This window comes from Sinocyclocheilus grahami, unplaced genomic scaffold (genome assembly GCF_001515645.1).
Source record: "Sinocyclocheilus grahami isolate Dianchi unplaced genomic scaffold, SAMN03320097.WGS_v1.1 scaffold19.1, whole genome shotgun sequence".
In the NCBI taxonomy this organism is placed as follows: domain Eukaryota; kingdom Metazoa; phylum Chordata; class Actinopteri; order Cypriniformes; family Cyprinidae; genus Sinocyclocheilus; species Sinocyclocheilus grahami.
Genome location: NW_015505198.1, coordinates 944,607 through 958,781, shown reverse-complemented (window position 1 = coordinate 958,781; position 14,175 = coordinate 944,607). Strand labels below are relative to the sequence as shown.

General features: G+C 34.2%; 2 protein-coding genes and 1 pseudogene across 3 annotated transcripts in view; 2 read left to right on the top strand and 1 right to left on the bottom strand.

The window, feature by feature from the left end:
* The window catches only part of rbbp8 (retinoblastoma binding protein 8), a 9,834-nt gene extending 3,392 nt beyond the window's left edge, over positions 1 to 6,442 (top strand). Inside the window, exons 7-19 of one of the 2 annotated variants that reach the window (XM_016236770.1) lie at positions 151 to 246; positions 489 to 559; positions 1,495 to 1,580; positions 1,685 to 1,961; positions 2,085 to 2,166; positions 2,269 to 2,339; positions 4,124 to 4,223; positions 4,312 to 4,423; positions 4,670 to 4,722; positions 4,858 to 4,918; positions 5,536 to 5,623; positions 5,729 to 5,870; positions 6,099 to 6,442. In XM_016236770.1, the coding sequence (XP_016092256.1) occupies positions 151 to 246; positions 489 to 559; positions 1,495 to 1,580; positions 1,685 to 1,961; positions 2,085 to 2,166; positions 2,269 to 2,339; positions 4,124 to 4,223; positions 4,312 to 4,423; positions 4,670 to 4,722; positions 4,858 to 4,918; positions 5,536 to 5,623; positions 5,729 to 5,870; positions 6,099 to 6,202 (1,343 nt within the window). In that variant the 3' untranslated portion in view covers positions 6,203 to 6,442. Of the gene's footprint in view, positions 1 to 150; positions 247 to 488; positions 560 to 1,494; positions 1,581 to 1,684; positions 1,962 to 2,084; positions 2,167 to 2,268; positions 2,340 to 4,123; positions 4,224 to 4,311; positions 4,477 to 4,669; positions 4,723 to 4,857; positions 4,919 to 5,535; positions 5,624 to 5,728; positions 5,871 to 6,098 lie in introns of both variants that reach the window. The other variant, XM_016236776.1, reaches the window with a different exon arrangement.
* A 2,536-nt stretch (positions 6,443 to 8,978) lies between these two features.
* LOC107554466 (transmembrane protein 241-like) lies at positions 8,979 to 11,619 on the bottom strand (annotated as a pseudogene).
* A 709-nt stretch (positions 11,620 to 12,328) lies between these two features.
* riok3 (RIO kinase 3 (yeast)) overlaps positions 12,329 to 14,175 on the top strand; it is a 9,894-nt gene continuing 8,047 nt past the window's right edge. The window contains exon 1 of the mRNA XM_016236822.1: positions 12,329 to 12,629. Within this exon, the coding sequence (XP_016092308.1) occupies positions 12,594 to 12,629 (36 nt within the window). The 5' untranslated portion in view covers positions 12,329 to 12,593. The remainder of the gene's footprint in view (positions 12,630 to 14,175) is intronic.

Below are 14,175 nucleotides of genomic sequence, written 5' to 3'. Positions count from 1 at the left end.
ACGAATATATATATATGTGTGTGTGTGTGTGTGTGTGTGTATATATATATATATATATATATATATATATATATACGTGTGTATGTACTAATTTAATTATTTTTAATTTATAAAAATTACATACTTTGTTTTATCTTTAATAATTTGCAGAACCCAGGCGAGAAGAGCTGTCTGTGCCCTTCAGCTGTAATGGCAGAGATGTGTTGGTAGCTGAGACATGTGAAATGGATGTCACTTGTATTGCAGGTATTATGAGCTGATTTTCATCTAGAATTTATATTATTAATACATACATATTATGTCTAACCATAACCAATAAGTTAATGGTCAATGTGAGTTTAAAGGTAGTTTTCTTAAAACAAATGTAAATATGCATCTGTTAAATATTTTGGACTTAAATTAATTAAAATGTACATGTTTTTTTTTTTAAGCCGTATGTTTTAGATGATGTTCTCTATAAGGATAACATGAATGTGTTTTTATTTTAGAGCCTCAAACAAAGAAACATTTCAGGACTGTGGTTCCTGAGACCTGCCGGATGGACGTCTGTCCAGAACAGGTTTTGCCTTATCTTCATCAATAGTTTGACACAATCTCAGTTAGGGCTGCACGATTAAACGAATGCGATTGTCATGCGCATTTTGTTAGTAAAGCCGGTTCTGTAATCAGCAGGAAATCATCATCACGTGCTTTCAGATGGAGCAGCGTTTACTACACAGAGCCGTAGTTCACTGACAAGTTACGCAAAAAAATCTCAGACGATTTTATTGTGCGATTATGAAATCGAAGAAATCATTCGCGATAATGACAGCTGTTTGCATAACTTCTCAGTGAACTACGGCTCTGTGAAGTAAATGCTGCTCCATCTGAAAGCATGTGAAAATACCACATTTAATAACCTGTTTTTACTCCAAACTCACTTCATAACGTCAGTCGAGTGTTTGAAATAAATCCTTCTGTGAGATGACGTGGCTTCTTACACAGAATAAGGCACGCAACATATTTCATAGTATTTAAGCAGTGATAAAGGCATTGCATTATAAATATACTTTATTTTAATGAAAATTATAATAATAACTCATATAAACCATATATTGTCAAAATCGTGTGTTTATTAGTCATGTTGAATCAATAAAAGCAGTTGAATCTTCTGTTTATTCAGCTGCAGCGATAGGCATTTTCTGGGTTTCTTCTGCGAGGCGTATTTGGAGTTTCAGCGTGAGAGCGCCCTCTGGCCTTTGGATGGAGATTTACTGCTGATCACAGAACCGTGCTTCACTGAAAGATACGCATGACAATCGCAGCTTCTGTCGAATCGCGATTTCGATTCATTTCGATTTATCGTGCAGCCCCAATCTCAGTCATGTGTTATATCCCGAAATGCCATTTTCAGCTGTGCATTTTGAAGATGACCATGCTTAGTTATACATGGAAAAACCTCTATGGCAGTGTTTAGAAGTGTGTGTTCACATGTCAAATGTGTTTTCCCTCCAGTTTGATGATAAAGATGATGATGATCTTCACACTTCACCACACGCTGAACGAAACCAACAACCTGAGTCACACGACTGCACAAACATGTAAAGAGACACTCTTAAACCCAAATAAACTTCCTTCTGAGCTCTTAATAATGACCGAAAGATATCTGGAGCAAATACTTTATAATAGTAGCTATTTTTTCCAGAGTCACTGCAGTCCAGAATGACGAATCGCCGTCCGTTTTGCGTTGCCATCCATTGGGTTCTCGAGAGCAGCAGCCGCCTGCAGACGACTTTCCCCACACACCTTCAAACACCAGCACACGTGTGCCAGTTAAAGGGAAGAGAAAACATAAAGATGGCAGGAAAAGTGAGATTTCTGATTCCAGCCTGGATGATCCTGATGAAACCGAAATCAAGGGGATGATGTTGGCTTCCACTCCAACTAACAATCGTATACAGAACAAGAATCGGGAAACAATGGTTAGACACAGTCAGACCGCAACAATACAGGCTATCACCTGAGTTACCCATTTCAAAACAGTTTTACATAAAATAGATCAAAGTAAAATGCACTTGAGTTGGTTTGAACTGTTATATTTGTAGGATTCAAAGAAGAGGAAATGTTCGGACCAGCACACGCCTCGCAAAAGTTCTCTTCAGAACCAAAACATGCCTTTTCCATACGGTAATACAGATCTATTATGAACAGTTTCCATTAATAGTTTTTGAGCAGTTCAGGTTGAATGGTTTTCCTGATGTTTTTTGATTAGGTCTTTATTTGTCACAGATCAGAGCTGGAGTGTTGATCCAGGAGCTGATCTGGATCAGTATGATACGGAGAGCTCTCCTCACCCAGAGGTACATATTTATGCTACCATTTAAAAAGATAAAAAAAATATATATATATATTTTTTTTTAAATTCAGCAAGGAAGCATTAAATTGATCAAAAATATGAAGCCACAGAACTAGCATATATGATTTCTGAAGGATCATGTGGCACTGAAGACTGGAGTAATGATACTGAAAATTCAGCTTTGATCACAGGAATAAATTACATTTTACAATATATTCAAATAGAAAATAGTTATTTTTGTAATTTTTTTTTGTTAATTCTAATAATGTTTCAGAATATTACTGTTTTTACTGTATTTTTGATCAAATAAATGCTGCCTTGGTGAGCATAAGTATGAAAGCCCGTTTCCGCCACTGAATAAAAAATAAAAAAGGTAATTGCGACTTTTTATCTCACAATTCTGACTTTTTTTCTCAGAATTGCTTGATACAATCTCGCAATTGCGAGTTAAAAAGTCATAGTTGGGAGTAGGGTTGGGTATCGTTTTTTTTTTTTTAAATGGTTCCGGTGCCTAAACAGTGCCTGAACCGATACTTATTAAAAAAATAAAAATTCCCCCAAAAATTATGGATTGGCCATTAGCACTATAAACACATGATGTCTGTTTCATTCATACTGGATGCCAGAGGGCGCCCTCCCACAGAAAATCCACATATCCAGTCACAGAAGTAGCGGAACTCATGACCCTCCAGGAAATCCCTAATATGGACAAAGACATCACTATTATAGCTGTAACTGAGTAAACAGAACATAGAAACATTTTGAACGATAAAACAAAGACAATAAACACTTGACTGCCACAATATAGTTTATCTGTTTTATTCAAACCATCTGGTATTTTCATAATAATTAAGTATATTTATAATCCATTGCTAATCGATGTATTCTTTTTAAAGTAGCCTATGGAACATATTTTCTGCCTCATTCTGTGACAAGAAGCTTCATCAGATCACAATAGGAAGCATTTGACTGATGTTGTGGAGTAAAAAGGTTATAATGTTCTCTTTTGTTGGACAACAAGCTTAGAAATGTGAATACAAGGGAAGTTTAGCTTTAGGCATTTTAATTTAAGCATGTTTAGCTAACGGTATCTACCTGCTGCCATCAGAGCAAGTGTAATTGCTGCATTCACGCGCTCCTCGATGCTCTCATTTCCCGAGTTGTGCTTTTAAGTCGGAATGTGAAAACAACATGGACACTCTCGTTACTACAAAGATTTGTTGGATTTGGATTATTAGAGATTTCCGACTTAAGTTCACGTGCATTTTCTCAGTCGGAAAATTATTTTTCACGTGCGGTGCCGGTGATGATGATGCTTACGTCCGTCTCGGAGAACCAGAGGATAAATATTTCGTCGCTCAGGCATGGCACCGAAATCTGCGTTCTGATTCGGTTTTAGTACATACCGGTTGCATAGGTACCGGTGCCATATTAGTACCGGGTTTCGGTACCCAACCCTAGTTGTGAGATATAAACTTGCAATTCTGAAAAATAAAGTTAGAATTGCGAGTTTATATCTCACAATATGACTTTTTAACTCGCAATTGCGAGTTTATATCATGCAATTCTGAGAAAAAAGTCAGAATTACGAATAAAAAGTCGCAATAACCTTTTTTTTATTATTATTATTCAGTGGCGGAAACGGGATTCCATACATTCCATTCTTTCAAAACCATTAAAAAAAAATCTTACTGACCCCAGACTGGTCAATTGGTTATTTTAGTTGTATGTCACTAAAACAAAAAGTAAAAATCTAAAATTATGACATTTTTCCCCAAATTGCTTTAGACCAGAGCAGACATAGAAACGATGGACACTGACTGCACGTTTGTGAGTCACAGTCTCCTTCTGAGAGGCCAGAAGAGGATGGGACAATCCCAAACCACTGGTATGACATGAATGAACATCTGACCTTGTTTCTTCAGATTAATGTCTTAACCACCTGTAGGCAACATCTACATGTGATTGATCAACAGGAATTGGGCAGAAGGCAAACGACAGCCTTGCTGACATCTTCGATAAGACAGGATGTGGAGAATATGAGTCGTGTCCGCAGGAAGAGAGTTTTGATCCTAAACGAGACGGTACATATGAGGAGGAGAGAGAGGAAGATGATAATGAGGAAGAACAAGTGGCAGCACGTAATGTTTTGTTTTCCGTTTCATCATTTCCAAAAAAAAAATTCTCTTCAAATGACAGAAAGTCTTCCAGTACTTTTTTGTATTTTGTCCTTCTTCTTTTTAAACATTTTTAACAAACATACTGTGATTGTTCAGACGAATTCCGCCGGCCTGCAGACCCCGGAGAGAGTTTTGATCCTAAACGAGACGGTACATATGAGGAGGAGAGAGAGGAAGATGATAATGAGGAAGAACAAGTGGCAGCACGTAATGTTTTGTTTTCCGTTTCATCATTTCCAAAAAAGAAATTCTCTTCAAATGACAGAAAGTCTTCCAGTACTTTTTTGTATTTTGTCCTTCTTCTTTTTAAACATTTTTAACAAACATACTGTGATTGTTCAGACGAATTCCGCCGGCCTGCAGACCCCGAACAAGTGACGTCCGACATTAATAGATCTAGCAGGTGAGTAATATATGATGCTTTTATTGGTAATAAATGTTCTTGTTGAGCTGCTTTGGAAAGACTTATTTTGTGAAAATCACTATACAGATACATTTAAATCATTGAGATACTATTATAGTTTTTTTTTTTTGTTTGAATGATTTTTTTATTTAGCATTTTTAGCAAGTTGTAGTATTTTGTTGTGTGTTTTTTTTTATGACTTCATTATTTATTATTTTGTAAATATGTCTATATTGTTTTTATTTATTTATTTTAATGAATTAATTCAGGTTTTATTTTTAGTACATCAAGTTAAACTAAATGAAAATGAGAAATGTTACTTTGGCAACTACCTGAAATATTTATTTATTTTGGTTAATGTTTATTTTATTTCAAGTAACAAGTTTTTTTATGGGTTTAGTTTTATTAAAGTTTTACCTTGGTTTGAAAGTATTTTTAATGTTTTTTCCATGCAAAGAACTTCAGATTGCACAGCTTCAAATGCATATGGTGCTAAAAAAAATAGTGTCTTAAAGTCCACAAACCAAATGAATAAAAATGCTTCAAATCATAAAATTATTAGCCAAAAAAAAAAGATTCATAAAAGACATTTGTACATGTTTTGCTTTCTGTTCCAGGAATAAGTCTTTTGCTTGTGTGGAAGTTGTGCGTAAGAAAGACGAAAGGAGAAAACTGAAAGGCCACTATTGTAAAGAGTGTGAAAATGTGAGCCAGTTTATACACTATATGACCAAATATATCTCATCCTTCTAAATAATGATACCATTGATCATTTACAATGTTGTAATTAAGAGCATTCTGTTGTTTCAGTACTATGCAGGCCTTCCAGAGGAAGAAAGACAGAAAAAACTGTCTTCCTGTTCACGTCATCGCTACCGCTACGTCCCACCTTCCACTCCAGAGAACTTCTGGGAAGTGGGTTTCCCATCAACACAGACCTGTGTGGAAAGAGGTACTGAATTGGCTTTTTCACAAATTGCAGAAATGAATTGCCGAAATGAAGAACTATATAACACTAATAATGCTACATTACATTTGTACAAATGCATTGTTTTCCAGCACATACAGTGACTGAGACTTTTAATCTATAGACTTCTTGTGAAAGGAAGAATGACACGTTTCTTTTATCAGTTTATCTTGGTCGCTGAAGCGTTTAGACAGCATTCTTTGCTCTCAACAGGCTACATCAAAGAGGACGACGAGCCAGACGTGCGGATACGCAGGAGACGGCCGTACCTCGCCATGTTCTCACCGAAAGCCAAGTCACAAAAACATCAGCACTGAGTGCATCCGTTATAAGTTCAGATATGATTTAAAAACCACACTGGAACTAAATGGATGAATATGTAATTCTGTCTGCTCACGTCCTGAATTATAGCTGCTTATCTTATTTACTTTTATATGTACTTTTCTCATTTGTGAGTAATTCAATGTGCTTAGATTTTATAAAATGACCTCGAGTAATAAACAAACCTCGTTTTGTCTGTAAGAGAAGAACTGCGTAAATTGTTTGACATTTTGTACACTTGATTTATGAAAAAATACTTTTATCCTGTAATAAAATAATAATAAAATAGTTTTTTTTTTAAAGTGCGTTTATTTTCAGTACATCCAAGCATAGATTGTGCTAAGTTATAGTAGCAAAATTATTTCGCAAACAGGATGGAGAAAATAATTATCTTGTTGACAATAAAAATCAGCTTTTTGCCTTTTATACATTTATATAATTGTAAGATTTTCAATTCGGCATATAACATTCTGAATAGTGCATATTTTTAGGCCTTTATAGTTGATGGTAATATTCATATGATTTTGTCATTTTAATAACATTTTTGTTTTAATTTAACTCTTTTTCTCTTGAAAATATTTGATCTAATTTGGTGTTCCTGGTCAAAAATGACTGGCGTATAAATTGCTTGTAAATCTCAGATTATGCTAAATCAGTCGACGCACATGAAGCTTGTCATACAGGAACATATTTGTTCATAGTGTTATTATAGTAACATTATGACAGTTTCACACCTGTTTAATAAATATACTAATTCTGCGAATGGGGGGAAATTATTCAAAAAGTTCATGAAAATTATCTTTGCCTAAAATCTTTATTTTGTATCTCATGGATGAAGGCCAGCATTTGAAACTGTTCAAAATAAGAAGCATTTTCTTCCTAGAGATGTCTATTGATTTTTTCAGACAGCGGTCATTGAATACGTGAAGCCGTCCGACCTGAAGAAAGACATGAATGAAACCTTCAGTGAAAAGTTTCCACATGTTCAACTGACCCTCAGCAAAATCAGAAGGTAAAGACTTCTGGTTACCCATCTTAAAAATACTAATATCTAGAAGCATTCTAATTGTATTTATTATTTTCTTTTACTGTGACATTCTCAGTCTGAAAAGAGATCCGTAAATTAGCCCAGGAGGATTGTGGGTAAGAAGAGCTCGCCCTGCACATTAAACTGGACAAGCAGAATCGGAAACTTTGCGCCGGAGCTTGTATCCTCCTCGCTGACAAAATAAGCAATGACCTCAAGAGGCCAGAGGTCAAACACCTCATAGATGTACGTAAAGCTCAGTGACATCAATATCTGCTCTCTGATTTCTAATTCAATAAATGATTCATTCAGTTTTCACTGTGGACGTCCATTAGAGACTGGAGGAGCGACTGCGGCTGAATCACAGGGAACTTTTATCACTGGAGTTTCCTGCGCTGGTGGCGCTCGAGTTTAAACTAGATCTGCCACAGCGTGAGATCTCACCGCACTAAACACTTTAGACCACCTAAAACCAGACCAGATCCTCAAAACCCACACCAGATGCACTGTTTGTTTTGTAAGCTACACACCATGTAAATAAGGATATGTAATATTGCTTCTGTGTTCTATGATTTCATTTTATTTATTTTTTTTGCAGAAAAATAAGAGAGAAAAAAACAGATGGTCAAAAAAATGCTTTTGTTTAATATCGTGCAAAAACTGATTTAAAATACTAAGAAAAGTGATTTCATAATAGAATATTGGGTCAATTTCATAATACAATATCATAAAATGTGGCTCCGAAATACAGTAACTGTCAATCAGTTCAAACAGAATAATCACATTACTTTTTGCAGGTCTCAATTTTGGGAGTTATTTCTATATTTAAAAAAATCCAAATACCCTTAAAAATATTAGAACCGTCAACCAACCTGCAATAATGATGAATAATGTTAACATGGACAACAAACACATTGTACTAATGACACTAACATGTTTATGGTGACTGGCATTATGTAAAATATTTTTGAAAACCTCAGAGTTATAGGGGCTCATGTACCAATGTTTTTCATATAGTACTGATGTACGGTGTGACAGTATTCAGGATATGATCCAGGGCTCTCAAAAGTAAACTCTGCAAGACAATGACGTGCAAAGGTTGAACACTAACAGCAATTACAAATGTTGCTGTGAAAAAATGTGTAATAAGTGCAAAATCTAAATCAAGTGACTACAATAAACTGGCCATATTAAAATGCAAGACTAAAAGAATTATGGTAAATGGTAAACACCTGCTTTTTTCCTGCTATTTCTGGTTTAACATGTAACTATGGAAGCACGCTTTCACCACAGAATAAAAAATAAAATGGTAACTGACTTTTTATCCCACAATTCAGATTTGTATGTCTTGCAAATCTGAAAACAAAAGTCAGAATTGTGAGATATAAATTCGGACTCTCAATTCCGAGTTTACATTTCACATTTTTTGAAATTGAAATTTTTTCTTTGAATTCTGAGTTTACATTTTGAATTTTTTTTTTAAATATTATTTTCACCACAGAATAAAAAAGGTAACTGCGAGTTTTTATCTCGCAATTCAGACTTTTCGTACATAAATTGCAAGTTTATATCTTTTATATCAATTTTGACTTCTTTCTCAAAATTCTGAGTTTTTAACAGAATTGCGAGAAAAAGTCAGAATTGTGAGATTCAAAAAAAAATGTAAGATTAGTTTTTTATCTTGTGGTGGAAACAAGCTTCCATATGTAACTCAAACTGAAAAAAGAAAAGAAAAAAAAGTGTTGCAAAGTGAAAATAATCTTCATTGAGGCAATTTGCTTTGGTCAATTTATAAAACTCATGTAAAGAGCTAAAGTGGAAAATCCTTTGGAGAATCCTCAAAGGCACTGGCCATATTCTTCAACAAAACTTATTTAAATCTGTCTGAATACACAAACAAGGCCTCTCCGGCATAGTTCAGGATGATGCTAATGAGAGAAACAAAACCAATTTAACATTTCTTTCATTATTTCACTTCATACTGTAAGTAACTAGATAGCCTAAACTCAATATCTTAACATAGAACTGTTGGGAACTCACCAGAACTGAGTCACAGGGCTGAGCACAGTGTTGAATGTGGAAAGGAAAAGAGAAAGACCTGACGTCAGTATCTGCATGCAAGGAGAAAAAGAAATCCATTGCACCATTTATTCCATTTACATTTTTATTGCAAGTGCTGCAATGCACGTGATGTGAAACCGGCACTTATGCTCTAACAGTCCGCAGGAAAATTGCGCTTCAAAATATAATTTTCAGAGGTCTGTCTCACCTTGGCCAGGAAGCACCAGATGCCACAATGCTCCTGAGACAGACTGCCCTTCAATTTCACAGATGCCAACATCAAACAAAAGCTGAATATAGCACTATGAAATGAAAATGATTTCTAATGAGCAAATGATTTGCAAACACAATTCATTTCATTTAACAACATGACAATACATCACTCATTCGGGACTATTTGCAATTTCTGTAGTTTAAGATTGTTACTCTTAATTCTGAGTCCCACAACAAATAAATCCACACTCACCGACACAGAACAGATGGATGGATGCCCATGTGTAGCCACTGGGACCAAACTGAGAGACGAGACAGAACCGTAAAGGGGATGTATGAAATGGAGATTTTTACTGTTACAGGAAACAGAGATATTGATAATGTAGAGAAAATCACGGTATGAACTTACCCGTGGATTGAATAGCATAAGGCTGGTGGCAGATCCCAGCAACATACACACACTAAAAAGAATATAATTTCATTAAAATCATCTATAGATTTGTCCTTCCTTCTTTGTTTTTAATACAATATTTGATTAAGAATACATAGTAAAAATATATTTAAAAAAATGTAATTGATACATTTACTTGAGAAGCAAAATTACTTAAGATCGAGTAAAATTATGAGAAAAATGAAATGCCTTTATTCCTAAAACAAGGAAAATATCTGCCAGTGGTGTATGAAAAATTATCTTATGTCTTTTTTTCTTGCTTTAAACATAAAGTTATTTCATTTTTGTCAATTCTCCGAAAATAAGTATCGTTAGCTTGTGTCATTTTGCTTCTCAAGTACATGTTTCTTGATTTTTTTTTTTTTTTTAAAGAATGTCTAGGTATTTCTACTTGAAAACAAGATTTTGTTTTGTTTTTAAAATCGAATAATTTAATTCAATTAATTAATAGTAAAATACTGAGGAGGAAAATCCCTTTGCAGTGTTGGTATGAGCATAAAAAGTATTTAAGAGCATAAACAAGCTCATATTGGAATATCTGGTTGAAAGAAACATACCTTAATAATTTCATCCATGGTGGCTTCTAATTAATTCAAATACAAAGAAAATTAGAATAGTGACATGACTGGCACTGAGACATGTTTATGATATTTAAAATTGATTTCTAATCCTTCTAAATACATTTTATAAGAAAAAAAAACATGCAAAAAATTGTTTTTAGTTTATTCCCACAGAACAGCAACTAAAATCAGACGCACCTCTCTGTGAGTTACTGTTACGATGAGAAAAGCAAAGACTTCTGAGACATTTTGTAACACGAAGAAAAAAGGAATGGGCTAAAAAAAAAAAAAGCAAAGACAAGCATATTTCAACATAAGCGAACACAAGGGTTGCACGTTCAGTCCAACCATAAGAAAGACACTGAAGTCCATATTTAGACATATTATTTTTGCACTTACCAAAAGTGACAGTGCTTTGGACCCCGCATAAATGTTTCCAATAAATAAGAAGCACCCAGGAAGCTGGGAAAATACTGCAGATCTAAAAAAACAACCACAGCAAGAGTACATATATTAATAAACAGATCGTAATGAAATGTATATTCCACCAATAATAATCCATATTTTATATAAATGCATATTTAGTTACCTGGAGAAGGCATTTATTTCAACCCAACCCAGTTTCCATGTAACCAGCAGCAATAGAGCTCCAGTGGATGTCTGCCAACTGAAGAAAGTTATTGATGCTGAATTTCAAATTTAGCCGAGTGATATTGTCATGAATACTTACCCCTGAAAAATGGTTGGAAATGTAAACTTTAAGACAGACAGGACATACTGTAAAGCAAAAAGCAGTTATACATTTGTGTATATTGTATTCTGTTCCTGTCAGCATTACTATGATTTCACACAGCTACAGCACAAAATGTATTTTATGTTCAATACAAAAACTACAGGACAAACATACACTGATGCTGTCAAAAGTGCATCAAAGTCAGTTGACCTTATTTGTGAAATAAGATGCTGTGAAAAAGGTGCAGAATACTAGAGCAAGAATCACTCGAGCAACATTCATTGGATTTGATGCATCAGTAACTTTGGTTGCACAGTTTCTCTAATACTCTGCTTTAATATTCTGACATGATCTCATCTGTACTTCCTCTGTTCTATAGGCCACGCCCACTGTGACACGCAGCACATTTTCAGCCAATAAAAGCCTCAGTGAAATCAGCTCTAAAAGTGAAAAGCAAACAACCAAAAAAAAGAATTTTTGATATAACATAAAAATCTTTATTTTTAATTTTTTTTATAAAAAGTAAGATATTTTTTAACACAAATGCCTTTTTATTCTGACCTTTTTGTTTTTTACAAAACAAAGCAACAGATGTAAAATTGTTCGACAACAGCGATAGAAATAGAATAGAAATATATTGAATAAAATAATATACACTGAATTAAAACAAAATATGCAAAAGTAAAAAATAAATTCATAAATTACTGGTATGTTTTAATTATAACCATTTTAAAGATAAATTCGATTATTAATTATTTAAGTGTATTTTTAAAGTGATCAGTTTCTTCCATGAAAGGAATCTTTTTTTTTTTTTTAATGAATGGTTCTGAATACAAAAAGGATCAAGAAAATAACAATAATCTCAAAAGACTTTTGCTTTTATAATTAAAAAAGAAACTTAATCAATTTACACATTCGTTATATAGCTCTGATGGTCATAAAAGAAAGCTTAGGCTGTTTTTGGAAATCCCAGTCTATAAAATAAAATAAATAAAATACTAAATACTATAAATAAAATAAATCACTAATACTTGTTTTTCGTTGGACTTTTATTTTGAAATCCCGAGACACGCCGTCATAGGGGCTGTCCCACCAACCGTTGTAGGTTTTACCTCACATCTATTTTTATCTGACGCACTGTCGGTAACGAACTAACTTGTCGTTTTAAACCACGTTTTTAGCGGTTTTGGTCAAAAATAGTCATAAGTAGTGTTACATATTACATTAAAGTCGATATTAACGAACCTTACACGAGTTTTACTCTAGTAATCCACGCGATAAAGTGTTAAAGCGTCTCGTTCTTAGTCTGTTTGAATCTAACGTAAACCTTCTGTCAGCTAACATGGACCAACTTGAAGTAACTACAGAAGAAACCAAGGTGAGAGTTTGAGGTCACATTTTCTGACTGTCGCATTATGTGGACAAAAATCCAGGAAGTGGTTAAATATGTGTTGGTTTAGTACAAGGCCTGTCAACCATTATACAACAGAAGGTGAGTAATGAGCATGTGACTCAGCTCTGAGTTAAACAGTGCTGAACTTTACCCAGTTAGGACGTATTTGAATAGAATAGATTAATAAGGTAGTCTTATCTTGTGCACAAGTTTATGGGTGAGGTTCATGTAAGCATGTGGACTTTGAAACTCTTGATCTGGACTTAAGTCATCGTTTTGTAGGGTTAAGTAGGCCAAATAAATATCGCAATACTTAACCCTTTAACTGTCACCCGTCCCCTCTGTGGGACGCCTATGTTTACTTCACTATATTACAATTAAATAGGGGTATGCCGGTATCAAATTTTCATGTTGCGATTAATTGCTAATGCTTTTATTACGGTATACGGTATTATCACGCTATTGAAATTTTGTTTAAAAAAAAGGGCTGTCATAATACAGTATAACAGGTTTAATAACTTTTTTCTTAAAAATAACTGAACATTTAAATGCAAGCCCTAATGTAAAGTGCGACCGAGCAATAAAGAATCAAAACACTTTCAAACAACATCTAGGGCATGTTGTAGTCCAGATTAAAATGTAAAAAAAGTTTGAAAATTAATAGCCTATTAAGTCTAAATATTTAAGTATTTGGCGCTGTGATGAACATCATAGCAAATACACAAATCTGAATGGCTGTTTAAATCATTTAAACACGATTCAGAAACCGAAAGCAGTGCAGCTGCTTTGTTTACAGGGTTAACAGGTAACGGCTGCATTTCTGCAGTTTAGCGCCATCTGCTGTCAGAGAGTGAAAGTGCGCTTTCATCCAGAGCGTCTCTCATATGTTCCCCCGTGTGCTTCTCATCCGCGCTTGTTTACATCAGAGTGCGCACGCGTCTTTCACGCAGAATACAGCGTTGTTGTGCATTTTAACCAGTTGATGGGAAAAGTATTCTTAAATTGCATTCAAAATTTGGAATAATATATAATTATTCACGGTATTTAGAAGTGTCCACGATAACAATATCGTGCATATTCATTACCGTGATATATCGCATTACCGAATACCGGCACAAGTCTACAATTAAATCCTAATCTAATCATGACAAGCTGTATATTGTTGGAAAGGTTGTTGTGACAGGACTCCTAAATAATTTTTTACAAAAACATTGGTAAAATATCTATGTAGGAAAATTAATAGATTAATTTATGACACGAGTGCACCTCAAAAATCTACATTCTGATCTTTGTCAAAAAAAAGTCTTCTTCGTTGCCTTTTTCTCTATCGCACTTTAGAAATCACCAGAAATTATGTATCAATTGAAAACTTTCAATCTCAAAAAATTCATCCTTTGAAACCCATTTTAAAATCAAACATTGCATTACCATCAAAATGGTACATCGATATCATGTTACAAAATGTTTTCGTTCATGAATTATAAAAATGTAAGTTTGGATCGTGCACTTTCACGTCTATGTTCAAAAATGT